Source organism: Strix uralensis, chromosome 8 (genome assembly GCF_047716275.1).
Source record: "Strix uralensis isolate ZFMK-TIS-50842 chromosome 8, bStrUra1, whole genome shotgun sequence".
In the NCBI taxonomy this organism is placed as follows: domain Eukaryota; kingdom Metazoa; phylum Chordata; class Aves; order Strigiformes; family Strigidae; genus Strix; species Strix uralensis.
In genome coordinates, this window is record NC_133979.1 from 6,117,849 (window position 1) to 6,142,123 (window position 24,275).

Below are 24,275 nucleotides of genomic sequence, written 5' to 3' on the forward strand. Positions count from 1 at the left end.
ACGGGTGCCTTTGTCCTCCCCTCTGAGGACAAAGACTCACATTTTAAGCATGACCCAGCCCCTGCTCCCCACTGGCAGTGCCAGTCCTGGGAGCCTGGACTGGGTGTTGCAAACAGGGTGCTGACAGGACTGTCCGCAGCGTACCTGGGCTCAGTGCAGCTTTCTCCTGCACAAGAGGGGCTTTTCTGCCTACCCACATGCAAGATACTAAGCAAGGGCTAATCTTTTAATATTGTTTCCTTCCACCAGGCTTATGCTTGCTTGAACTAAGCCGTGAAAGCTGTATCTGGTTTATTGTGCATGGAACGTGCTCACACCTTCTGCTGAGAGCCGGCGGGGGAGCAGGCAGCAGGATCTTCCCCCCTCACAGGGAAGTCAGCTGAGGTGAAATATCTGATGTGTGTTTTGAGAGGTTACAGCCTAGTGAGTCTGCTGAAAAATTACCAGCTGTGTCAGAGCTGTTCAGGAACTCTTAGGCTAACATCCCTTTTTCTCTCACCCCCTTTGTGCAAAATTCAGATTATAGCTGATGAAGTTATGGGCTGTAATTATATACATCTTATGTAATTACATGTTTAGATTAGGGCTGGGCTTTTTGCCATCTTTAGGTAACAAGTTAGAAATAGTTTAAACCTTTCAGTGGTGCTTCGTGCTCGGTCTCTTCCCCATTAAAGCTGGATTAACAGATCTGTAAGGGGCTTTTTGATGGGGGGAAAAGCACCCAACCCAGAATAGCTGAAGTTTGAAAGGTTAACCTGCTGCTTGTGGTATCAAGCTTTATTTTTTTCATCTGTCCTCAGGTAACACAACACAAATTATACGTTGTAGTACCAGGAGGCTGCTAATCACCCCAAAAATGTGAGCCCCAGCTTTGGTGGCTTCTGGTACTTCTCAGCCTTTCTCTGCTGCTGTGCATCTCTCTGTGAGCATCTATGCTTTACCTTCTTGCTGGGGCTTCAATGTTTATCAAGTGAAGACCAGCGAAAAGCACAAGGGCGCGTTCCCCAAAGGTGGATGATGGTTTGTTTCCGTAACTGGAAGCTCTTGTCCTACACCACTGTTTTAAAAACAAACTTCTTGCATGTGCATGGGACAACAAGACTCAGCCCTTGTTCTCTGCTGGGGCAAGGGGAGTCTGCGCTGACCTCGGAGGCTCCAGGGGCCCCTCCTGCCAGAGGCAGGGATTGGAGCCCGCGGCGGCAGCCTGCGGCTGGCTCGCTAACGAAGCAGAGCTCATTTGGGGGAGCAGCATCCCTGCCGGCCGGGTGCCAGCTCCCCCTTCCAGACTGATTCCCTGTGGGGATGTACATGAAGCCAGACGATGGATCAGATCTACTGAGCACTGGTCTGTAAATTTTATTTTAAAAAGACATTTATAAAATGTTTATTTATAAAATTCCAAATAAATATTTAAGGTACAAATGTAAAAACCAAGGTACTATGAAAGCTCTTTTTCTTCTTTCTTTTTTTTTTTTTTTTTAAAAAGGAATTACAGCTAGTTCTGTGTGTCTTGGGAAGACCTGAAAGGGAAACTTAAAGCAGAACACCAGCAGATCATTAACTTTGACTTAACAACAGAAAAACCACTAAGAAAGCAGTAGCTGACTGTAGCAATGCAGATTAAAATCTAATTAAACAAGCAGACTCTTTAAACTACAGCCCTTACACTTGACTAAGAAGTAAAGAGGTCTCTTAGGTACATGAGTAGGCAATTATAAAACTGCCCAAAAAGGGCTAAACTATGATTTTTCAGGTGCTAAGCAGCACTAGCTGATATATAACGAGCAACTAAGGAGGAAAATAGGGGTTGTTTTTTTTCAGAGGTGATGGTTTTGTCCTATGCTGGGTGGCAACACAAACAAACAGCCTCGAGATGGCTCATACGGTCGGGGTAGTTCTAGAAGGACCCGGTGTGTGGTGGGGAAAGGATTCAGGGATGGCTCCTAGGGTGGGACAGGGCTCCGGCTGCGCGGGGGCTGCTTGGAGAGCTCTTTGCAGAGCAGCAAGAGTGTGACAAGCTTGTGCCCCACCGTCACGGCAGCCCAAGCACGGACAGCACCGAGCCAGTGCCGCGGCGATCCGGCAAAGCACCCGGCTCAGACAGACATGCCAGGCCAGGGCACCCGCCTCTCCGGCTCCGCCTGTCCCTATGGCCGGCTCCGGCAGCAGATGGCGATGGCCACAGCCACGCTGCTGCCCGGCACGCTGGCTGCCACACAGGTATCATCTACAGCATAGGCTCCCATGGTGCCGGGGCTCTGGGAATGAGCGTTACAGCCCGTCAGCGTCCAGCCGTCATCACAGGACACCGTCACCTAATGGGGGGGAAGAGGTCACCCTCCACGGGACAGCAAAGGGCAGGGGTCTGCCCGTCCCCGATGGTCCTCAGGGCAATGTGGCCGGTCTCACACTGAGCCGCTGGACCCCAGCCAGGGCGGGTGTCCCATTACAGGTGAGCAACTGGGGACACCAGTGAAGGCTGGGGTTGGGGCGGCCACAATGAGATGCTGAAGCCAACCTGACCCCCCATCAGGGTGGCGGAGGGACAAGCAAAGGCCAGGACAGCATCGTGGCAGAGGAGCGTGCGCCGTCCCTACCTTCTCCACAGAGCCCAGGGACGTGTGCTCCTTCACCCGGCACTCGAGGCCAGTGGCAGGGCAGCACATGGCGTGTGCCATCGCCTCCGTCCTGCCAGCGCAGCGGCTGGGCCCGCTCCCCGGCCCTGTGACGGCTCTGCCACCATCACCCAGTGCCGCAGCGGGGGAGTGGAAACTGCACCCTGCCGAGGGGAGAGGGGCTGTCAGCGCGGGACGGCTACAGCACCATCCCAGACACACACAGGCACTAAGGGATGTCCCCACTGAGCCCTGAGCCTTCCCTGCTGCCATGCATGCAGCACCTGTCCCCTTCCCTTGTCACCCCAGCACTCACACCCATCCTTTTACCCCCAGGTCCCAGAGTTTTTCTGGAAGAAACACCCTTGGCCATCAGGGTGTTGGCTCAAGGCTCTGTAACCCGCCGTGTCGGGTGTTACCGGTCAGCACGTGGTCCGGCAGGGAGCAGCTGGCCCCCTCGGCTGCTGGGGAGCTGGTGTTGATCCGGCACTCGGCCCTGGGCCATGTGCAGCACCTGGCGATGGCGTAGACACCCCGGCCCCGGAAAGCGTTGTGGGCCACGCACTGCTTCTGCCCGTCCTTATCCTGCAACCGGGGCAGCACAGTGTCACTGGGGGTGCTTGGGGGCTTGGGGACACCCCTCTGAGGCCGGTGGCAGCCCAGGGGCAGTACTTGTGTCTCGGCACGCTCTGCTCACCTCCACGTGCTCTCCCAGCCGCCTGCCGCTGCGGGAGAAGCTGGAGCAGCTGAGCATCTCCTCGGTGCCGGCGCAGCGAGCCACGGCGGTGGCGTGCCGGGTGAGCCCCGAGCGCGCCGACCACACCGTGCGGCAGTACAGCTGCTCGTCTGCAACAGGGCGGATGGTGTCAGCGGCAGGGTGGACGCCCACGGCAGCACCCAGAGCCCACGGCATGGACTGGGCTGCCAGCGAGGGCTGGCAGGTCTCCCCACTACCCTCTGCGTGCCAACAACCACGCTCAGGCTGAGCCATTCCCCGGCATAGCTCGGCAGGGAGGAGGATGCCCTGCCGACATGCTGTGCTCTCACCCAGGCAACTCTTTCCCTGGTAAGGGCAGAGCTCTGCTGGGCACCCAGCAGGCAGCCGAGGTCTTTACCTGCGCCCAGCCGGGTGGGCAGCCCGGCCACGCTGTTGGGCGTCTGGAGCCGCTGCTCCTCGGGGAACCACGCCATGTCCATGACGTTCTTGGTGGCGAAGTGCAGGAGGCGCTGCCGGAGCTCACCGAGGCTCAGCTGGGGCTCGGCGCTGAGCAGCATGGCGGCAATGCCTGCCGAGAGCCCAGGGGGCCACGGTGAGAACTGGGACCTGCATGGGCAGCTACGCACGGCTCCCCTGAGCAACTCAACTCCAGAGAGACACCAGAGGAATCACTGCGGCCCATCATCCACACGCCCCGGATGCGGGAGCTCAGTGCAGGCTGTGACACCCAAATGAGCCAAACAAGCCAAAACCGTGGCACCGAGACACGAAAAAATGCCCCCAGCACAGGCAGCCCTGATGCCCTGTGCCTGCAGCGACACGTGCCCAGCACCAGCAAGCGGGGTCCAGCCCTGCCTGCCACCCCGGAGCCCAGCTCGCCTGCCACATGCGCGGCCGCCTGCGATGTCCCGCTCTGCGCTGTGAAGCAGGTGCTGCAGTCGCTGGAGGCGCCGATGATGTCGTCCCCCGGGGCAAACAGGTCCACGCAGCGGCCAAAGTTGGTGCCCAGGATGCCGATGGAGGCGGGTTGGTCCTCGCTGTTGGTGGCACCGACGGTGATGACCTGCCAGGGTGGTGACAGAGGGGGATGTGGGCGCAGCCCCAGCCCACTCAGCTGACCCGCTGGAGTGGATGAGCCTGGGGAGGTGGCAGCGTATCGCCGCACACCCCCACGCCTCAGGGAGCACCCCCAGCCCGTACCTCCGGCTCAGATGCTGGTGAGTACAAGCAGGCATCATCCTTGTAGTTACCAGCAGCCGCAACCATTGCCACCTCCATCTGCGCCATCCGCCGACAGCCGGCGTTCAGCACGCGGCTGTAAGCGCCGGCGAAGGGCAGCAGCACCACCAATGGCGTGTAGGGCTGAGCCTCCAGCGTCGCCTTGATAAATTCCAGGCCTGGCGGGGGGGATGAGACGACGCACAGGTCACTCTCATAGGAGGGGGACGATGTGGGGGGCTCCGGGAGGGAGCGTGCTCCTCTCCGGGGTGTGGGGTCACTCACCGATGAGGGTCCCACTGATGGTGCCCTTCCCCTGGCAGTTCAGCACGCGGAGGCTGCGGACGTTGGCGCCTGTGGCCACGCCGGCGTCGCGCCCGCTCAGCACCCCGGCCATGTGGGTCCCGTGGCTGTCACACTTGCTGGCCTGGCGCAGGCACCGCGATTTTACGCCCCAGCCCGTTGCATCAAAGCAGGTTTTTAACCCCTCAGCATCCTCCCCACCCCACATCACTCCTTCTGCTTTGCACCAGCTAAATCCTGCTGCAGAATAAATCCTTAAAAGTATGGCAGGGTGGGGGGAAGATCAAAAAAATCATGCTGTGCAGAAGGAGAAAAGCTGGCAGAAAGGATGGGGGATGCAGACAGCCTTCCCCGGGGTTGTGCTAGCTCTGGGCTCCCCTATGCAAGCAGCGATAAAGCCATGCAAGGCAGCGCTAGCACCCACTCTGTCCCAGACCTGGGTGTGGGGTGAACCTCGATTCCCTCTTGCAACAACACCTTGACACACACCTATGCCCCCCCAGATTGCTTCCCCAAAAAGGAGACCTGCCCTGCTCAGCCACAGCTCCAAACAGCTCACATTGAGGGTCCCAACATCCCCCAGGACCACAGCTCCCACTGCTGCCTGTCCTGCCTGGAATTTTGTCACGAGCCAAGCGGCTCTTGCCCTGGGAAGCCCCACGAGCCTGCCCAGGGTTTGGTGGGTGCAGGGGGATGCTCTTGCCAGGCTGCAGTGTGCGGTGCCTCGGGGCTCACCTGCCTGTGGAAGCGGGTGCCGTCCTCCTCGGGGACACTCTCGAAGTCAGTCACAAGCACCCTGCCCTCAATCTCCCGATGGGTGCTCTGCACGCTGGTGTCCAGCAGGTAAATCTCTACCAGGTCACCTTTATCTACCAGGGACACGGCCAGGGGGAAAGGCAACCACCACCACGGTCAGCCTCGGCCACCTGGGGTGCTCCCAAAATGCAGCTCCAGACCCGCAGCACCACGGGGTGGGGGATATCCCCATCCCCTCAAGATCAGCAGAGGGGATGGGGTCACCGACCCTTCCCCAAACCCCCATGGTCTGCCTGCTGTGCCCCAGTGCTTACTGGGAGGGCTGTAGGCTCCCGAGCTGGGCTGTGGTGGCACGATCCTGCCCAGGTTCCAGGGGATGCTCTGGGCGAAGACGTAGGCGTCCTCCTCGACATACTCCACGTGAGGCAGCTTCAGCGCCTGCAGGGAGCAAACGCAGCACCTGGTGTGGTGGCAACGCTCCCGTCCCCCCCGCCAGGACCAGGGCTGCCACCCCCCACCAGCACCCACCCCGCCACAGCCCACCGCCCGCTCCCTGTACCGTGTCCAGGACGTCGCGGCTCATCTTCACCAGGAAGGCGGGCAGGAGGTGGAAGACATGCAGCAGCTCGGTCAGGTACCCCCGCCGAGCCGCTCGGGCCTGCAGTCGCCGCGCCGTGCCTCGCACCTCAGCCTCACCACTGCCTGCCTGCAGCACCACCACATAGCGCCCGGGCAGCCGCCACGATGCCTGCGGGGACACAAGCACCATGCTTGGGTTTGGGGGGGACACACACATGCTTGTGGCCACCCCACCATCATCACCAGCATCACCACTACCACCATCACCACTACCACCACCATCACCACCACCATCACCACCACCGCCACCACCACCACCACCACCACCACCCCACGCTCCTCACCTTGGCGGCACGATGGAAGGCAGCTGGTCCCGACGGGGTGACCCCGACTGGGGAGGCCTCCTCCTCGGCCGCCCCCAGGGCCAGCACCAGCTCCTCCTCCAGCTCCGCCGCCGCCCGCACCAGCACCAGCGCCAGCACCAGCGCCAGCGCCCGCAGGGCCATGCCTGCCCGCAGCCCCGACGGGGCTCACGGAGATGCTCCCAGCCGCCGAAGCCCCCTCGGCACGGCGCAGCCCGGAGCCGCCGAGGAACCGCTGCGCACCCGTGGAGCGGAGCAACCGCTGCGCACCCGCGGAGCCCAGGAGCCGCTGCGCACCCGCGGTTGCGGCTTTGCCCGGCGCGGCGGGGCGGGGATCACGCCACCGCCGCCGGCCCCATCGGCCCACCCGGGCGGGTTAACCATTAACGGGGCCGCGGCCGGGGAAGGGCGCGGGTGGGGGCGCGGGGATGCGCGTCGTGGGGGCGCGAGGGGGGTGCGGGGGGGCGGGCACCGGCCCCTGCCCGCCAGGGACGGTCCCCCCAGAGTCCCCGTGCATCGCTGGGGGCTCCGGCGAGCAAAACGCAGACGCTCAAGGACTATTTTCAGAAAGGGCTGAAAGCTTTTATGTGCCTCATACTGGCTTACTTCAGAGATAAATTTCCATGAAAGCCTCTAATCCTGTTTAGGCGTTTTTTACAGAGTCGTCACACATCGCAAATATGATTTTTCCAGGATACGGGTGGTGCTTTCCCGGGGCACCCACCGCTGCTTCCCACCGCTCCCCTCCCGCAGCGCCGCGCTCCCCGCTGCCCCGACATCCCCGATGACCTTCGCCAGACCCCTTCCCTGCTCCCCGATTTTGAGGGAAATGGGCATTTATTTTTACAGGCTATTTATAAGCTCCTCAGAGCTGATATGGCTTATATGGATGTATAAATTTTATATGGGTGTGTGTGTTTTATAATGATGTGTATGGTTTATATGCATGAATATGTTTTATATGTATTTATACATTTTACTTTTAATGAGATCTCGAGTGGGTGCCTGGTTTGGGTAACTGGGGGGGATGCCAGACCCCACTTGCCCCCCACTCTGTGCCACGGTGAACTGACATCGCTGGGGTCTGGCATCCAGGGCCAGGCTCCTCACGGGGACAAGTCTCGCTCCCAATTTCCAGCTCAGCTTAATCAGGCGCCGCTAAAGCCCTCCTGCAACACGGAGCTGATGCTTCGGGACACCCTCAGGGCAGCGGAGCACTGGGGGACCCCCCCCCGTCAAGGGGGACAGGCTCCCTCTCCCTGCAGAGTCGCTCACTTCCTTTTCACGCAGGGGACAAGCTGTGTCCGAGGGAAGGACGACGAGACCCAACTGAGGAGGGAGTGGCAAAGAGCCCCCAGCCCCACACGCACCCCACGTGCTGAGCAACCCTGGGGAGGCCTCGGCATGAATACCCGACCCCAACGCCTGCACGGGGAGTGTGAGAGATGCCCAGTCCCGGAGCTCTCTGGAAGGAGTGGATAGCTGCAGAAAGATTTTTTTTTTTTTCATGAAAAAAATATTCAGAAATAGCCAAAAACTTGCACCTTGTAGAGTCTGATTCCTGTCCTGGCAGACAGGGGAGCTTCTATCAGCCATTCCTGCTGCTGCTGAGAGCAGCACCTGCCGGCTCTTTGTGTAAGGGGTGTCCTGTTAGGAGTGAGGAAGAAGTGAGCAGAAAAGGCAACAGAAAAGAGCCCAACAAAGTGGAAAGGGCCCCTCAATCCCCTGCTGTCCCCCAACCCCGGGGCAGTGCTGGCAGAGGGCAGGGTGATGCTGAGCCAGGGGTGTTCCCCACCCGCATCCCTCTGTGGCTGCAGCAGCGACAGGCCTCGGGGCAAAAATCAGGCCCTTTTCACCTCCCATTTCTGGGGCAGCACAGCGTGATTAGATAATTCAGGAACCAAAGAGCTGTCGCAGCCCAGGACTCATGTTCACTGCACCAGCCGGGAATCGAACCCGGGTCGCAAGAATGGGAATCTTGCATGATACCACTACACCACTGGTGCGCGGGTGCTGGGCCCCACGCGCGCCGCCAAGGCCACGCGCCATGACCCCCTCCCGCGTGGGGTGGGCACCCCCCCATACACCCCCCCCATATACCCCCCCATCCCTTCCCCAACCCCCATCAGCTCCCAGTCGCTCCCCCGGCGGACGCGGGGTTCCTGCGGGTGGGGGTGACACGCTTGGGGGAGCGGCCAGGTGCTGTGCCCCCCCCTCAAACCCCCCCGAGAGGGCGAGCAGACGGCCGGGGCCCTTTGGGCTTTGCGGAGCTCTTAATTTCATGCAGGAATGTCCCGTTTCTCACAATGTTTAACCTCAGCCGGCGTGGGCGAGCGGAACCCGCCGGCCCCGGCAGCCTTTGTGCCCGCCGCCCACCCGTGGAGGATGCTCCGTGGAGGGATGTGGCCCCCCAAATCCAGTTGCGCAAAGGGGCGGGGGGAGAGACTTCAGTCCCCATCTCAGCCCTCTCCTCTGTCCCTGCCCAAAGAAAATGCGTCTGAAAATCAAGTTTCTTTTGCCAACAGCACAACAGGACGTGAGATGGGCCAAAGCTTTCAGGTATCTCAAGACTCCCACGCTCAGCGACAGAGCGAGGTCCTGCCCCGGGCACCCTCCAGAGCTCAGTGAGACGTGGGCCCCTCCGAAGGGGCGTCCCGCAGCCGCCATGCTCCCCCCTGCCGGGAAGGACAGGCAGGAGTGGAGCAAGTGTAAACAGTTGGGTAACGCTTCCTCTTGGACGGCCGCTCGCGATCCTGCCGCCAATATTTAGCAAACACCGGTGTCTTGGTTCCCCACCCTCCTGACAGCACCGATGGCCACAAACACCCCGAGCGCGGGGGTGCTGCCTGCCCTTTTCCCAGCGCCGCTGCGGTGAGGCGAAGGTGAGCAAAGGGCACAGTGACACCAGGAGGGGTGTCACGGAGGCACGAAGCCCCCAGGCAGAGCCGTTTCTTGTGTCGTGCTGGATTGCACCAGCAAAGCACTCCCTGGGCGGCAGGGGAGCATCGTTTCCATGCTCCATCCCCCTTAGGTGCCGAAGAACAGCTTTCCCCCCGCTTTTGGGCTTGTCAACCCCCATAAATTTGCTGAAGAGCAATAAATAAGAGCATAAATTTGAACAATAAATAAGAGCATATATTTGAGCAATAAATAAGAGCATAAATTTGCGCCTCCAGCAGATACGTGCTCCCCAGCCTCCTGGGGCCGTGCCAGGTGTCCACGCAGCATCCAGCCCAGCTTTCCCAACACAGGGTGAGGGACTCTCAGCATCCCCACGCTGTTGGATCCGTTGATGCTTTGATCCGAACACAGCTGCCCCAGGGAGGCTCAGCCACGCAGATCCCCGCGGCCCTGAGCAGCCCAAGGGCAGACGGAGGTCGCAGCAGCTCCCGCCAGCGCTGCTGTCTCTGCATGTTGCAAAGAGGCTGCTCAAAAGCCACTGGGTTGCCCCTATCATGGTGACAAACCAGGCTTATCTCCATCAATGAGACTTGAACAAACACTTATTATTCAGAGGGAGTTTGGGGACGGTGGGCTCCGGCATGCAAAGCCACCCATAGCGCTGTGGCTGTTGACGCCAACCTGGCAGAGAGAAAATGTTGCCCAAAGCCACCACCTCGAGCAGGTCCTCGGGAAGCCACAGCCATCACCAGGATTTTGGCTCATCCTCTGTCCCCGCCGGCACTGAAAACTTTTCCAGGAGATGGGTGACAACATGGTCTGTCTGCCTCCATCACCCCTCTCCCAACGTGGAGACATGAAGGCTGCCTGCTACCAGGATCTCATTTTAATTCCAGGGGGGCTTTGGTAAGTTGGAAAAAGGCTTTGCAGTCATCTCTGCCTTGTAAAGCCTACCTGGGTGAATACATCTTTACCTACCTAAACGCTGTTCCTGTTTCAAGCAGCAAAGCTAATCTTTTCCCTTCCTAAGCTCATTATTTATCCTGGATTCTGCCCAGCCCGGCATTTGCACTTATCTGCGCTCACCCACAGGGCTCCGGTGAGGGGGCCCTTGTCCCCTCTGCTGCAGAAATTCAGGAGGTGGCAGTGGTCTCCTCGGGTTTTGCAGGACGGCAGCCTCCCCTATGGCTGGGTGGGCGCCAGGGGCGCAGCATGGCACAGGGGATGGGCAGGAGCCTGAGGGCTCCTCCACGCTGCAGACACTGCGCTTTTGGGGGTCAGCCCCAGCCCCTTTTCTTCCAGGCTGCAACCTCTGCATCCCCTCCACAAGCTGAGTCCATGCCAAGTGGCCATTCTCTCCGGGAAATCAGTTTTCAGGCTCAAAAAGGCAGTCGCTATCCTCGAGCAAAGCATCTGGCCCCTCTTGGAGCCCATAATAGAGGTCATCCTCCTCCCCAGCGCCTTTGCGGGGGGAACTGGGGTGCTGTCCCCCCGCTGGGGAGCTGGTCGGGGTGCAGCCGGAGTGGGTGGTGGATGGCCGGGGGTGTCGGCCCTGTGGCAGGGGACTGCTGGGCACGGAGCCCTCCAGCGACGGCGTGTCCATGTCCTCCAGGAGCGACGCCAGCGGCGCGTCCCCCAGGGCTGGCCGGGGAGGGCTGCAAGAACAGGGAGAGCTGAGGGGTGGTGGGCAGGGTGGGGGTTACACTAAAGACAGCTGGGCAGGAGCTGGGGTTTCCCCCAGAGCTGGTGGCTGCTGGACCCGGTCCTGGGCTTGGCGTTGCTCAGCCAGCGGCCCAGCATCACCAGTCCCCTTGCTGGGTGGTGGGGTGCACTGGGAGGCCCTGTCTCCCCCATCTCAGCCCCTCCGTGCCTGCTTTTACTGGGACAACCCGCCTGCCAGGTTCCTTCTCCTGCCCATGGGATGCCCATGAGGCCACCCTCACAGGCTGTGCCTGTGCCCCCGGGGAGAAAGCAGAGCACCCCATAGCTGCGTTTTGGCAGAGGGCATGCCTGAGTCCGACATCCCGAGGTGGCACGGTGACCCCCATCTCCTGCAAAGTGCTTTTGGGACCTCCCAAACCAATGCACGGCCATCACACGTGGCATCTGGTTTGAGGGACACGTACTGAGCATCTCATTTCTATCAAAGTCTGACCAGGAACTTGGGATTTATTCTGGTGCGGGACATTGTTGCTATTTATGAAATGAAATAAAAGCCAAATGCAAATTATAACCAAATGCAATCCAGATTTCCTCTGGGTAAATAATTTGGTACTGAGACTCCCCATGGGCTGAGTCCGGGCTCCAGCAGGGCTGGGGGTCCAGGGGGTCGGTGTTGTGCAAGCAGCAGAGACCCCTCTGCCTCGTCTCTCTCCCACAACGCCGGGGGTCTGACACCCCCCAGTTTCACCCTGCATCCCGACAGTGCCACCCTGACCCCGGAGGCATCACGTACCAGCTGCCTGCTACTGTTTCCAGCCAAGGTGCAGGATCTCGGGGGGGTTCTCCATCACCCCCCAGCTCTCGGTGGACCTCTGCTTTCGCCAGTTGGGAGCAACTGCGGGGTCTGGGCTGGCCTGTGGGGGGGAGTGGGTCCAAGCCCACCGTCTGCCTCTGGATCTGCTCATAGGACGGCAAGCTTTTCTCGTAGGTGCTGGTGGCCTCTTGGTTGGGGCAGGGTGTAATCAAGCTGCGGGTGAAGGAGGAACAGGGTGCTGAGCAGGCCCCAGATCCCCACAGAGCCGGGAGATGCTCAGGGACATGCACACAAGACTCCATCAGGTGCTTTAGAGGCCACTGAGGCCACATCACTGCCCACGCCAGCAGCGGGTCTGTGCAGGGGGATGCCCACAGGACGGCAGCAGGATGCTTTGCACTCTCCAGCATCGCTCCAGCTCTGGTCCTGGGGCAGCTCAGCCAGCCCTTGCCTCCCCCACCACGGCCCTCACTTGTCATTTTTTTGCTGCAATAGGTGTAGTTGTCCCCTGTGCCAGTGTGCTCAGACACTGCCCTTGTCCCCGGGGGCAGGCAGATAACCGTGTGTACAGATGAAAACACCCACCAAAAGGGTGCTGGGACCTACCGGGCATCCCTCTCCGGCAGCACGATGGGTTTGTGGTCCAGGAACCGCTCGGCCTCGAGGTCCGTGGGGATGAACGTTATCTGGAGGGGAAAGAAATGCAGAGCCCAGGGACCCTCGGCCCTCGGTAGCGGTAAAATGGCTGGGGTGTTCCCTCAGCTGGGGTTTTGGTTTTTTCCCAGCACATTTGGATGTCTTGCTTGGAAATGGTTTTTTGTGGGGGGGGAATCAATAAGGGCTTGAATGAACCCAGCACAGCCCACTCTCAGCGCCTTGTCCCCAGTGGGGTCATGCGTGTCCCCAAGCCCAGGGAGAGTCCCAGGGCTCATGGAGAAGGTTGGTGGCCAGGGACAATGCTGAGGGTGGCCCGTCCTTGAGCCCTGAGTGTGGTGACAAAGCCACACCTCCCTCCTCACCCGGGCTGAGCTTGGCTTTGGGGGGAGCTGGGGTCAGCTTCACCCTGGTCCCAAGGGACTCACAGCCAGTCCCGGGGGTCCCAGCTGGTCCCGGGGTCCCACGCGCAGCCCCAGATTTTGTGGGGTGCAGCCAAGCTGTTGATGGGCCATCCTGCATCACCGAGATCGGTGCCACAGCCGCCGTCTCCTTGGCAAAAAGCCTTTTCTGCCAGCTCCGTTTCCCGGGGCAGGGACGCGTGGCCGCCCTGCCATGCCGGCGGTGCCCTCTGCCAAGGAGACCGGCCGGTGAGGGCTGTGCTCGGGGGGGCCCGGCCCCTCCGCACCTCCATGGCCACGACAGCCCTTTCTTTGAAGTCATGGGAGCCCACTGAGCCCCCAGCCCCCTGCGGGGACAGGGAAGGGGCTGACTGGGGGAGGTTTGCATGGAGAGATGAACACAAGCTGATTTCCTTAGGTTTATTCCCCGCTGCCTGCTTGGAAGCAGAGCCCCAGGTTCAGAGCAGGTGTGGGGGTACAGGGGACCCTCAGCCCTCGTTCGTGGTAAAATGGCTGGGGTGTTCCTTCAGCGGAGTTTTGGTCTTTTCCCAGCACATTTGAATGTCTTGCTTGGAAATGGGTTTTTTTGGAGGGGAATCAATAAGGGCTTGAATGAGGGAGTGAGGCCGCATCCTGCAGGCATCAACAGGGAGGTGTAGCAGGGTGTGAACCTCCCAAACCAACACTTCCCCCTCCGGATCACCCCAGCTGGCTTCCCCCCGGGATCTGCTTCTAACCCACCCCACAGATGGGGAAACTGAGGCACAGCCCGAGGCTACATGTCCACAGCAGCCGAAACCCCCCAAACCTAGCTGAGCCCTCGAGCCCCCCCGGAGGTGCACGGCGGCGGGACGAACCCTACCTTTGGGTAGCACTGGCACATGCTCCAGATGATGCCCACAACTACGAGCAGGACGCCCAGAGCGCAGAAGGTGATGTAGATCTGGGGTTTTTCCACGCTCATGATGAACATCCCCGTCATCACCAGGAAGAAACCCAGCATGATGAACCCGTAACGAAAGGTCTTCTCCTCGGCCATGGGCACCGGGTGGGAGAGGCAGGGGAGGGGAGATGCCAGGAAGCCCGTTTATCTCCAGCTGCTGCCCGCTGAGCACACCTCCAGGGTAAGGCAAGGAGTGGTTTCTTTCTCTGGAGGCTGCCAGGGGCTGAGGATCAGCTGCACGTTGAGCCTGGTCCTGCCCAGGGCTGAGCCAGCCAGTTTTTAACGGGTTTGTAATGAATGCAAACACTGACCCGCTGTTCACACTCCAGTGAAGCCGCCCTGCACGTGTCCGGGTAACCTTCCCTGCAGGCACACGCGGCCGGACCCCACGCCTGGGAAGGGATGGGGAGGGAGAGGGCGGCACAGCACCAGAGACGGGGACCTGGAGGGAGGCTGGTCCCAATGGGACTTCCCCAGCCCTGGGGGCTGGAGCTGGATTTGGCCGTAAATCGGAGCTGGCAGAGCCCCAAAATAAGGGGGACGCCAGGGCGCAGCACGCTTTCAAGGGCTGCGGGGCTGCAGCAGGGAAGGAGAGGGAACTCCCGGGTCTTTTTGGAGGCTGGTGGGGTGGGAATAGCCCCCGCCTTGCTCCAGCTGGGTGCTGGGGACCCACTGGTGGTGCTGCCTCGGTGGGGCAGCAACCAGGCTGCAAAGGCGGGCTAAAGCCGGGGAAGGATGAAGTAGGGTTGGTCCACCCAGGGGGAGTGAGGACAAAGCGTCCGTGTGCCCTGTGTTTGCTTAAGATGGAGCTGGGGTGTTAAAATCTTCCCAGCACACGTTCAACAGCCGGCGGGTAGTGGTGGGTTAATCAGCCTTTGTTTTGTTCCCTTGCTTTCCTGCCCGTGTGGGAACACCTATACCTGGCTTATGAAAAATAATCTATTATAAACAACATGTTATATGGCTGCAGCCCTGCAGGTCCGCAGAGGGCCCAGGGCAGCCCGTTATTTCGGTGGGATGGAGCAACCGGCAGCAGCCCCCAATGCACTTGGAATTTCCTCTGGGCAAGGCTGCAAACCCATCCATGGCGGGCGGGGAGGGGGTTGTGCCTCTCAGGATGGCTTTTTATAGGACACTGCCTGAAATGCCAAGTGCACTTGGATGCCCTGAACGCACACAGGAGCCACTGAACATCTCTAAAGCAAATGAAGTGAGGCATGGGAAGTCAGTATGTGGGGAAAGCAAGGTGGAAGGGATGGTGATATGGCTGGAAGGGGCATTGAAAAGGCAGAGGAGCAAACAGGGTGGCACAGAGCTGTTTTTTTAATCTGGCCAGATTCCTCGTTCTTTGCTGCAATTTTTATTATCCAGCTCTTGCTTTGAGTGGGCAACCCCTGGTCTGATATGAACTCCCCAGGGTGGGTCAGAGTAGGGAATGCAAAGCACCTGCAACCTGCAGTGGTTTTATTAAAAATACAAAGGCTTTCAAACATGCCAGTTACCCCCGACGCTCTGAACATATCGCACATGGGACCCACAATCCCGACAGCCCTGGACTGATGGTTCAAAAGCCAGACAGCCCCTTTCCCCTCCTCGCCCACCCTCCTCTCACCCCACAAGGAAAGGGCTCGGTTTAAAGCTGAGGCAGCCACGCGCAGAGTCCCAGCCCCGTGCCGCCGCCAGCTCAGACGCCCCGGACGCTGATGTTTTCGTAGCTGGGGGGAGGCGTTGCCTGCGCCTCCCCGGGGTGCTGGGTCTCCAGCCAGGACGGGCTGGGGCGGAACAAGGCGCTGTCGGAGGAGCTGCGCCGGCGGCCGCCCTGCCAGCTCTCGTCCTCCTCCAGGTAGCGGTACAGGGGTGGCGTGAGCTCCTCCTTTCTCCCCGGGGGCTGGACGTAGGCTGGGATGCCGTGGGCAGGTCGGCAGGTCAGGGCTTCTTCGTAGGTGGGGATGGCGCTGGCATCCCAGGTGCTGCAAGGGAAGAAGAAACTCAGCAGCACACCCCATCAACCGGAGCATCCCAGCACCCAGGAACTGGAGCACCCCAGCACTGGTCAGCTGGAGCATCCCTGGGCCCCATCAACCAGAACCATCCCAGCACCCGACAACTGGAGCATCCCAGCACCCATCAACTGAAGCATCCCAGCACCCATCAACTGGAGCATCCCAACGCCCATCAACTGGAGCATCCCAGTTCCCTCTCAACCAGAGCACCCCAGCACCCATCAACGCCATCAGCTGGAGCATCCCTAAGCACGATGGAGGCGTGTGTGCTGGGGATGGCACATGGGCAGGTTTTGCTTGCTCAGGGGCAAGGGAAGACCACGTCAGCTGCCTCCTGGCACCAGGAGGGTAGGGATCTGTGCAGGAGGAAGGGCATCATCCACCAGACCCTGTGACAAGGCAACGTCACCCAGTTCCCACTGAGTTTATTAACCCGAGAAGAGGAAGAGCAGCCTGGCCAGGCAGCCTCGGAGAGCTGCCACCTCCTGCATTAAGGGCTACAACATGTGAATGACTGCAAAGCAGCCGAGGTGCTGACTCTGGAGACATCTGCCCCCCATTCTGCACCGCACAGCTTCCCACAGGCAGGAAAACATCCTCATCATCTGCCTAACCCCAAAGTCACCTCCCGAAGCACAGAGGCTGCCAGCAGCCGAGTGAGAGGTTTGGCACAAGCATCCGGGCAAGAGCCAAGCGTCCCGGTTCAGTGCGGTCGCACCCCACCCTCGTGCCCGCTGGAACCCTCCACACGCCGGCCAAGCCTGGTGCCACTTCCAGCACTGCTTTGCTGAGCAAACACGGCTTGTGTACAGGGAAAACCTCCGCCCAACCTTTGCCCTGTACCTGGCCTCACTCAGCACCCTACAAAATAGTGCAGTCCCAAAGACAGGGAGGCTTTGAAAGCAACCCGCTGTCTGCTTGCTTTTGCAGATGAAACCCCAGCACAGTGTGCTCGGGGAGGCTGCGGGCATCGAGGGGCACAGCTGGCCCAAAGGGAAAGCTGTGATGCTTCGCAGGGATGCCTCCTCCATCCCAAACTTGGCAGCCCCCTGTCCCAGAACTACCTCCTGGGCATCTGCACCGTGGCTTTTGCCAAACAGCTTCAGTTTGCAAATGGCTGCTCCCTTGGAAATGCGGGGAGGGGGGATTTCTCCCAGCACAGGACGCTTTGCTGAGCAAATGCCAGTGCAGCTGGGGCTGGAGGAGCTGCCGCAGCGCCAGCAGTGCCCGGGTGCTGCCTTCCCATCCGGCATGGGAGCTCAGGGAAGGGGATGTTCCCAGTGGGGGCACAGCAAAGCCCTCCACGGGAGGAGGAAACTCCCCCCAGACTACCCAGACTGGCTCAGGATCTCAACCCCAGATATTCAGATGGGTACCGAAACCTCCAGAGAACCAGGAACGTGCCTCCCGCTCCAACTGAATTTTTATGGTTTTATGTTCTTAAGAGTTTCTTTTAGTGCTGCTTTTCCCCAGAGCCTGATTTATGCTGGAGCCAAGATCTCTGCTGTGACCCCATAAAACAGCACTGGGAAGGGCCGGCTGGCTGAGCTTCCACAGTGGTCTCTGGAAAAAAAAAAAAACCTTTTGATCAAAAAACTTTTAAATCAAGAAGTGGGAATAAATCTCAGGCTCATGCAGGAAGAGTCTGGGAGCTGACAAGCTGCAGTGGTGTTTGGGGTGGGGTGAGGGGTCTTTCCACACCCCAAAACAGGCTTCATAGAAGGACCCTGTGCCTACACTCCCATCTCAAAGCCAATCCAAGGATTATTTTCCTTTTTTTCTTTTACCTCCTTTTAACATAGGTTTTGCTTCCATTTACTTCCATGGACACGCTCATCCTTACAGAGCATTCCAGACCTGTGGCAGCAGGGAAGGTTTCAACAGCTGGAGGTCTGGATGACCCCTTCATGCCCAAATCCAGGCCTTCTGCCAGAAAAACAATGTAGTTTTCTGCTTGGTGGCTCTGCCAAGGAGATGTCTGCCTTGGCCTGTGATGGCCCCACAGGGCAAGGAGAGCTGTCCGTGGCTGAGCCGGCTGCGGGAGCAGCCAGCGCGGGCATGGAGGGTGCCTGCGGGGAGGGCAGGTTCCGGGGTGAAGGTTGACATTAATGAGAAAAAGCATCTGCTCAGGGAGCAGGAGGAGAGCCAGAACAGGGTCCGAGCAGCACGCAGTGGCATTACTGCTCATCTGAGCTCACCAGCGAGCAAGCCAGAGAGCAGGCTTAGGTACACGGTCGCGCTGGGACAATCAAACCCACCCTTGACTTCTTCCCACCCAAGCGTCAGGCGGGGACGTGGCACCCACCTGCAGTTCCACTTCTCCGGAGGCTCCGCGGTGAAGTACTGCAGGTCCCTGGGGAAATGGTACTGGTAGCGGCGGGAGACCACCCTGGCGTTGGCTTTGACGGACCAGAGGAGCCCGAAGAGGAGGAGGATGCCGCCGATGCCACAGCAGAAGAAGCTGACAGAGCGGAGCAGGGCGCTGGAGGAGGAGCTGGGAACCGCCTCGGCTTCCCGGGGAGGCAGGAGGCGAGTCCCGCTGCCGGCCGGCGAGCCCACCTCCCCGTCGCTCCACCAGGCAAAGCACAGCGTCCCCGTCACCAGCAGCACGGCCCCGGTGATGGTCATGCCATAGCGGAAAGAGGCAGCTGCCATCCTTCAGAACGAGGTTTTAGGAGGGGAGAAGAGTGAGACAAGGCATGAGAGAGCCCACGTCCTGCGAGACAAGAAAGGGACCAGGTTTGAGCAGGACAAGGACATGGAAGATCTGCCAGAGGAGAAAACTACTGAGCTAGGACCTCCCTGAGGGTTGCACACTCTTTAGCTACTTATTTTTGACCATCAGAAGGGGCATTTCCACCATCTCAGATGGGAAGCTCTTGAGCAGAACAAGTCAGCTGCCCATTTGGACCCATCAACTTCCCAACAGCCTCATAAAAACATCCTCATTTTCAAGAAACAACAGAGCACTCCCATGGAAGCAGGATGGAAACCCCAGCCAGGGGAGCTACGGAGGCGGCTCCGGGGACTTGCATAGCTCTTGTCTTTGGATTTTATTCCAGACTTCCTCCCAAGCTCGGAGGAATGCCAGCTGGATTCCTGATCAAAGCAAGGCTTATGGAAGAGGTTAGGGAGAGGGACATAAATTTAAGATGTCATCGCTTCCGAATTATCAGTGCACATGTTTTCTCCTCTGAAACTGGAGGTAAATCAGTCCTGTGGTGACAGTATATGTCTGGCATCACTGCTCAAAAGCCCACAGTCCAGGGGATTCAGGGCTGCGCTGCCTCTTGCTTTCTCAGGGAAAAGAGCCAAGTACCTTCTCTGAAAGTCACAGAGCTGCTATTTCAGGGGGAAAACAAACCCCTCAGATGCTGGCAACCCAGGGGACCTCACCTAGGGATGGCTCCTGAGACACTGAGTGAGCAGGGACCCCAGTGAGATCTCCCATCACTGATGGAGCCCGCAATAGCTGCGCTCCCCTCTGTGACCAAGCTCAGGGCAAGGATGAGAGCAGGAATCCTTCCGATTCTGTTAGAAGTCAGCAATGTTCTGGATGCAAGCTAAACCCTCGGAGAGAGTATGACCTAACTGAAGTAGGTGTTTCTGCTGTGCTGGTCAGGGGGGTGAGGCAAGAGACCACCAAGATAGACGAGGCTCTTGCTGACCCAGATAAGATGTCCCATTTCGAGACACTGCAGAAGCACAGAGGGGCTTCAGTTTACTTTGAAGGTGGGGTAAATACCCTGACACTGGAAGAGTCTGCTCAATCTTCATCCACATGAGCTTTGGCACAAAAAAACCTTGCTCCTCTGGGTCAGCTCCAGAACACACCTTCTCAGCTCCCCAGCATGATCAGTCCCGCAGGTGTTATCACCACCTTCACCAGCCCCATCAGGGTGGTTTGGGGTTGGTTTGACAACCAAAGAGAGGAGGCAGTGCCACATGTCACATGCTGAGAGCAACCGTCCCTCCCCAGAGCAGGAAAATTTGGGGAGGGGGAGCTGGTTTCTGATCTCTGGGGCTCTCAGTCCCCCTTGCTTTCTCCAACAAACAACAAGCATCTGCTCTCTGGGCTTGGGGATCCCCAACCTCCAACTAGCAAACAGCATCAGCAACCAGGGAGGCAGAGAGGTCCCACCACGTCCCCTCTGGCCTTGCTCACTGCCCAGCAAGAAGATTCACATTCATTTCCCACTTCTTGATGGATGAAAAGCTTTGGACCATGTGGGAATTAAGCATCAGCACTCCCTTACGGATTCAGTCTTGGGTGACTCCTCTGTGAATGCTTCTCGTGGTGGCAGTGCCAGTGGAGAGCTGGCACATTGGGGGCTGGCCAGGACGGAGATGGGGCTCAAGCGCAGAGGTGGATGGAGAGCTGGGTGACCCATGCTCAGTCCCCACCTCTGCCTTCATCACTTTGCCTGTATGTCAGTAAAATGAAGATAAACTGGTGGCTTTGGTCTCCACTCCTCCAGGCTGGGCTCTCCTCCTACAGCAGGGAATCAAATTGTACCCTGAGATCTGGAAGTGCCAAGCCAGAGCTAAGGAGGGAGCAGAAGTCCAGCACAGACTCAGAGTGATCAAGGGCGGGTGGAATTACATTATTTCAAGCCATTATTTATCAGATGGGCCCACTAAATGGAAAGCCAAATTACTTCGTAGTGAAAGAAACACCATCTGATCTAATCTATGTTTAATGAAGAAATCCGATGAGAAGTGGGATTTAGGAAACCTGCAGGAAGGCTGCAGGACTGGGAGCCCCAGCAACACACTCTGGCTCTTGTCCGCAGTCATGAGCCCGACTCGTTGCCTGGGCTGGTGGTGGCCAGTGGTCCCCACCAGCAGCCGCAGTCACCCGCTGGGAAGGAGGTGGTGTTACTGGGCTGAGAGGAGGCAGAGCTTCCCCCATAACGAGGGGACATGTTTAGATGCTCCCTCCTGAATGGCTGAGCTGAGATGGAGAAGGGACTGTTAGGGACGGGTTAGAGATGCTATTAGGGATCAGTACCCTCCAACTCACCACCAAACATGAGCAGGACACAGCAGACAAGCTGGACTCATGCTCACTCATGCTCAGGAGAGCACAAAGACCCCACTGACCCATGAATCCAGCTCCTTCTGAGAGCGTCACATTTTCCTGGAAAATTTTCTGTCAATATTAATTGAAAAACAAAATCCCACAACCTAAAAACCCTACAGCAAAACTCTCAATCCAGCAGCGTGGAAATGACAGGTGACTCTGCACTGAAAGCCTGGGTTGAAACAGCACCAAGAGTTGAAATTCAGCTCCTGCAGTCAACACTCTCCTCGTTTTGGGGTCAGCCTGGTAAGGTTTGGGAGACTCTGTGATTCTCCTGGTGAGGTCTGGGAGATGCTGTGATTCCCCTGCCCGGGCACAGGGAATTTTGCAGCCCCCAGCGCTGCGCACATCTGGGAGCGCTGGCAGCGAGGGGGAGGCAGACGTGGAGAGAAGGCGGAGAGCCTCTGGGAGGTGACAGATTGACAGCTCGAGAGAATAAACTCTTCTCTCTTGACAAAACCAGCGCAGCGCAGGGAGCGACGCTAAAAGCTCCTCCAGCCTACCCGGCACGTGCTCCCGCCGCGCGTGTGCGGGGGTGGCTCCTCTGCGCTGGGTGACATTGCCATCACACCGTCCCCTTGCCAAACCCCCCCCTCGGGCTGGCACGGCTCTCCTGAGCCTCTTTAAAAGACCCACAATGTTTTTCTCAGCACACCAACCACTGGGAGAAGAGGCCGAAGGAGCGGGAAGCGAGGTGTGAGGCTGGGGCAGGACCCAAGTCCCTGCTCCCGGCTCCGCTCCCGGGGCGCTCAGCACCCCGCACATCAGGTCTCCCAGGGAGCATTTCTGGCACAGGATTTCCACGGAGGGGCTGCTCCTCTGAAGACGGCAGTTGCCGGCTCCCAAACACCCGTCTCCACCCGCTGAGCCACCCTGACATTTTGTTCTGCCCCGTCTCCTCCTTTGACCTACTCTGAAATAGTCTTTCCAGGGAAATAGATTTGCACGTTGCATGTACAAACAGATACGACTGTTAATAGTTTACATAGTTCAGTAAGATGCTGAGAATAGCATCCCCCATATAAAGTTATGCAGATGGTGATTCATAGGGTCTACTAACCATTACTCAGAAAAACACTCTTTTCCAGCAATACAAGAAATGAAAGGAGTTTTGAATCTCTCCCACTGCCATCAAGCAGAAATCCACCTCCACACCCCGTCCCTTCACGGCACTTACAGCCTGTCCTGCCGTGCGGGCTGAAGACCTTTAACCACACGTGGATGTGCCAAGAGGAGCGCTGGCGAGAGACGCGCCGAAGTGCGAGCGTGTCACTGGGGAGATTCCTTCCTGCCTTTAGCTGAATTCGCTATTATTATTGTTATTATTGTTATTATTATTATTATTATTAGGGCTTTGGTACCCATCCAAACCATCGTACTAATGATGCTTTTGAAAGAGCATCCGAGGAGCTCTGGCGCCGTCAGCCTCCCCAGCGCGATGGAGGGGAGCCAGCGCGGAGCCAAGCGCGTGTGTCCCCCCGCCAGCCCCCGCGCCCCCAGCCAGCCCAGCCGCCGCTCCGGCCGTCCCGACGGCGGCGATGCCACGACCCGACGTCCCCTCTACAGAAGCGGCTGTCACCCGGTGGCACCTCCCGGGGGGACCCCTCCCCGCCGCGGCCGGTGCCCCCGCCGCCTCTCCCCTCCGGCAAAGCCACAAACCGGGGGGGGGTGGGGGGTGGGTCCGTCTCCCCTTCACCACCCCCCTCCCCGAACCCCGACCCTCCGCCACACTCACCCGCCGCCGCCAGCCCCGCTCCGGCCGAGCGGCGGCTCCCGCGGAGCCCGGCCCGTGGGGCGGGCGGGGCGGCGGCCGGGCGGGGCCGGGGGCGGGCGGTGGCGGGGGCGGTGGGGCGGGCGGGGAACGGCGCTACCGGGAGCCCGTCGGTTCTTTCCCGGCCCGTCGGGTCGCTCCCGGCTCCTCGGAGCGGTGCTCCGGGCTCGGCCCGTCGGGGCGCGGCGCTCCCGTGAGGAAAACACACACAAAGAAAAAAAAAGGTAAAAAAAGAGAAAGAAAAAGGCCAAGGGAACTCCCCCCGCAGGCACTGTGGTGCTGTGTTCTGCTTGTGAAGGAAGCGACTTGCTGGGGGGGAACCTGACGGCCCGCCAGCGCTGGGGAGGGGAGGTCGGTAAGGCGGCAAGCCCCCCGAAATGGGGGTTCCAGCGGGGGTGGCACTGCCCGTGCTCCCAAGGGACAGGCAGCACAGAGCCCGGTCACCCCCGGGACGCAGAAGCCAGGGAACAGGCGGGTCAGGGACCTGGGGAGAGCTTCGGGCTGCAGAGCCCAGGAGAGGTTCCCAGGCATCGCTACCCCACGGGTGGGACACCACTGTCCTATGGGTGGGACACCCACGCTGCAGCACGGGGGGGATCTCTGCCACAAACTTGCTTTGTGACCACCTCAATTCTCCTCACCTCTCTGCCAAATGCCAGCATTGCCCCTTTTCCCCAGCTCCAGCTGGATCTCTTTGCCCCGCAGCACCCATGAGGATACCTGGGTGTTAAACAAGCCGAGGGTGCTCCGAGCTGAGGTTCGGGATGGTCTGTGGGCCTGGGACCTTCACGCACAGTTCCTCATGGCAGAGGCAGGGGTAGATCCTACCAACCGCTGTCGCGCTGCGCTGTGCTCTGGCTGCGTGCTTGCACAGATCCATCGAGCTGCTCTCGAGCTGAGCAGCACTGACAGGCAAAGCCATCTCTATGGATACACCTGCGCTGGAGCTGAATGAACCCCAGGCTGCTGGTCCCACGCTCCTTGCAGCTCCTCACCTTGCTGGTTCAAAAACAGCTCAGGGTTTATCTGCAGAGGCTGCAGGGACTGGTGCAAAGCCCCGTCATGTAATTCCTATCTGCGTCGTGTATGCTTGGTCACCACTCAGCCTAGCTGAAAAACGTGGGGGTGTGCAGCCCATTTACCTGCGGACAGTGAGGAGTTTTACAAATGGTAAACTGAGGCACAAAGAAGACTGGTTCACGTGGGGCTGGCCCTGTAGCAGGTTGGGTCTCCATCACAGAGAGAGGAGCATGGGGCAGGGGTCCCTGAGGCCAGCACCCCAGCATGGCCTCACCCCCTGGGCTGGGATGCAGCAAGGTCCTTGAACCCCTGGGTACAATCCCTGACAACAAAGCCCAAGTGTCCTCCAAACACGGTGGTCTTTGCTCCTTGGCAGGACAGAGTTTGGCCCCAGGGATCCCAGGAGTGAACATCTGGATTCCTCTGTTGCAGCTACGCTGGAGCTGAGCACTCATGTTACCATCCGTGAGTG

The 24,275-nt window shown here is 59.3% G+C and overlaps 3 protein-coding genes and 1 non-coding gene across 4 annotated transcripts; all 4 read right to left on the reverse strand.

The window, feature by feature from the left end:
- Positions 1-1,333: 1,333 nt before the first annotated feature.
- Positions 1,334-6,814, reverse strand: PCSK9 (proprotein convertase subtilisin/kexin type 9). The gene is made up of 12 exons (XM_074875961.1): positions 6,534-6,814; positions 6,170-6,358; positions 5,925-6,048; positions 5,590-5,723; positions 4,837-4,978; positions 4,534-4,730; positions 4,213-4,396; positions 3,731-3,901; positions 3,313-3,461; positions 3,035-3,200; positions 2,598-2,779; positions 1,334-2,315 (listed from the first exon to the last, which is right to left on the reverse strand). Exons 1-12 carry the CDS (start codon positions 6,693-6,695, stop codon positions 2,148-2,150), a joined length of 1,968 nt encoding a protein of 655 aa, XP_074732062.1. The 5' UTR covers positions 6,696-6,814; the 3' UTR covers positions 1,334-2,147.
- A 1,672-nt stretch (positions 6,815-8,486) lies between these two features.
- On the reverse strand, positions 8,487-8,557 carry TRNAG-CCC (transfer RNA glycine (anticodon CCC)). Its single transcript has one exon. It is a non-coding gene; the product is annotated as a tRNA-Gly (tRNA).
- A 1,107-nt stretch (positions 8,558-9,664) lies between these two features.
- On the reverse strand, positions 9,665-14,085 carry BSND (barttin CLCNK type accessory subunit beta). The gene is made up of 4 exons (XM_074875962.1): positions 13,846-14,085; positions 12,535-12,614; positions 11,908-12,141; positions 9,665-11,107 (listed from the first exon to the last, which is right to left on the reverse strand). The coding sequence occupies exons 1-4, from the start codon at positions 14,020-14,022 to the stop codon at positions 10,819-10,821; spliced, it is 780 nt and encodes a 259-aa protein (XP_074732063.1). The 5' UTR covers positions 14,023-14,085; the 3' UTR covers positions 9,665-10,818.
- Positions 14,086-15,559: 1,474 nt separating this feature from the next.
- On the reverse strand, positions 15,560-22,789 carry TMEM61 (transmembrane protein 61). Its single transcript, XM_074875963.1, has 3 exons — positions 22,748-22,789; positions 18,235-18,645; positions 15,560-15,896 (listed from the first exon to the last, which is right to left on the reverse strand). The coding sequence occupies exons 2-3, from the start codon at positions 18,582-18,584 to the stop codon at positions 15,611-15,613; spliced, it is 636 nt and encodes a 211-aa protein (XP_074732064.1). The 5' UTR covers positions 18,585-18,645; positions 22,748-22,789; the 3' UTR covers positions 15,560-15,610.
- Positions 22,790-24,275: the final 1,486 nt, after the last annotated feature.

Excerpts from the sequence above, each read along its gene's own strand:
- PCSK9 (XM_074875961.1), bottom strand. The coding sequence starts at position 6,695 with ATGGCCCTGCGGGCGCTGGCGCTGGTGCTGGCGCTGGTGCTGGTGCGG. Across the intron at positions 4,979-5,589 it reads GCACCCGCTTCCACAGGCAG|GCCAGCAAGTGTGACAGCCA; the intron begins GTGAGCCCCGAG and ends TGCCTGCGCCAG. Across the intron at positions 3,462-3,730 it reads GCCCACCCGGCTGGGCGCAG|ACGAGCAGCTGTACTGCCGC; the intron begins GTAAAGACCTCG and ends GCCCTGTTGCAG.
- BSND (XM_074875962.1), bottom strand. The coding sequence starts at position 14,022 with ATGGCCGAGGAGAAGACCTTTCGTTACGGGTTCATCATGCTGGGTTTC. Across the intron at positions 12,142-12,534 it reads CTGCCGGAGAGGGATGCCCG|CTTGATTACACCCTGCCCCA; the intron begins GTAGGTCCCAGC and ends CTTCACCCGCAG. Across the intron at positions 11,108-11,907 it reads GAAACAGTAGCAGGCAGCTG|CCCTCCCCGGCCAGCCCTGG; the intron begins GTACGTGATGCC and ends CTGTTCTTGCAG.
- TMEM61 (XM_074875963.1), bottom strand. The coding sequence starts at position 18,584 with ATGGCAGCTGCCTCTTTCCGCTATGGCATGACCATCACCGGGGCCGTG. Across the intron at positions 15,897-18,234 it reads CCGGAGAAGTGGAACTGCAG|CACCTGGGATGCCAGCGCCA; the intron begins GTGGGTGCCACG and ends CTTCCCTTGCAG.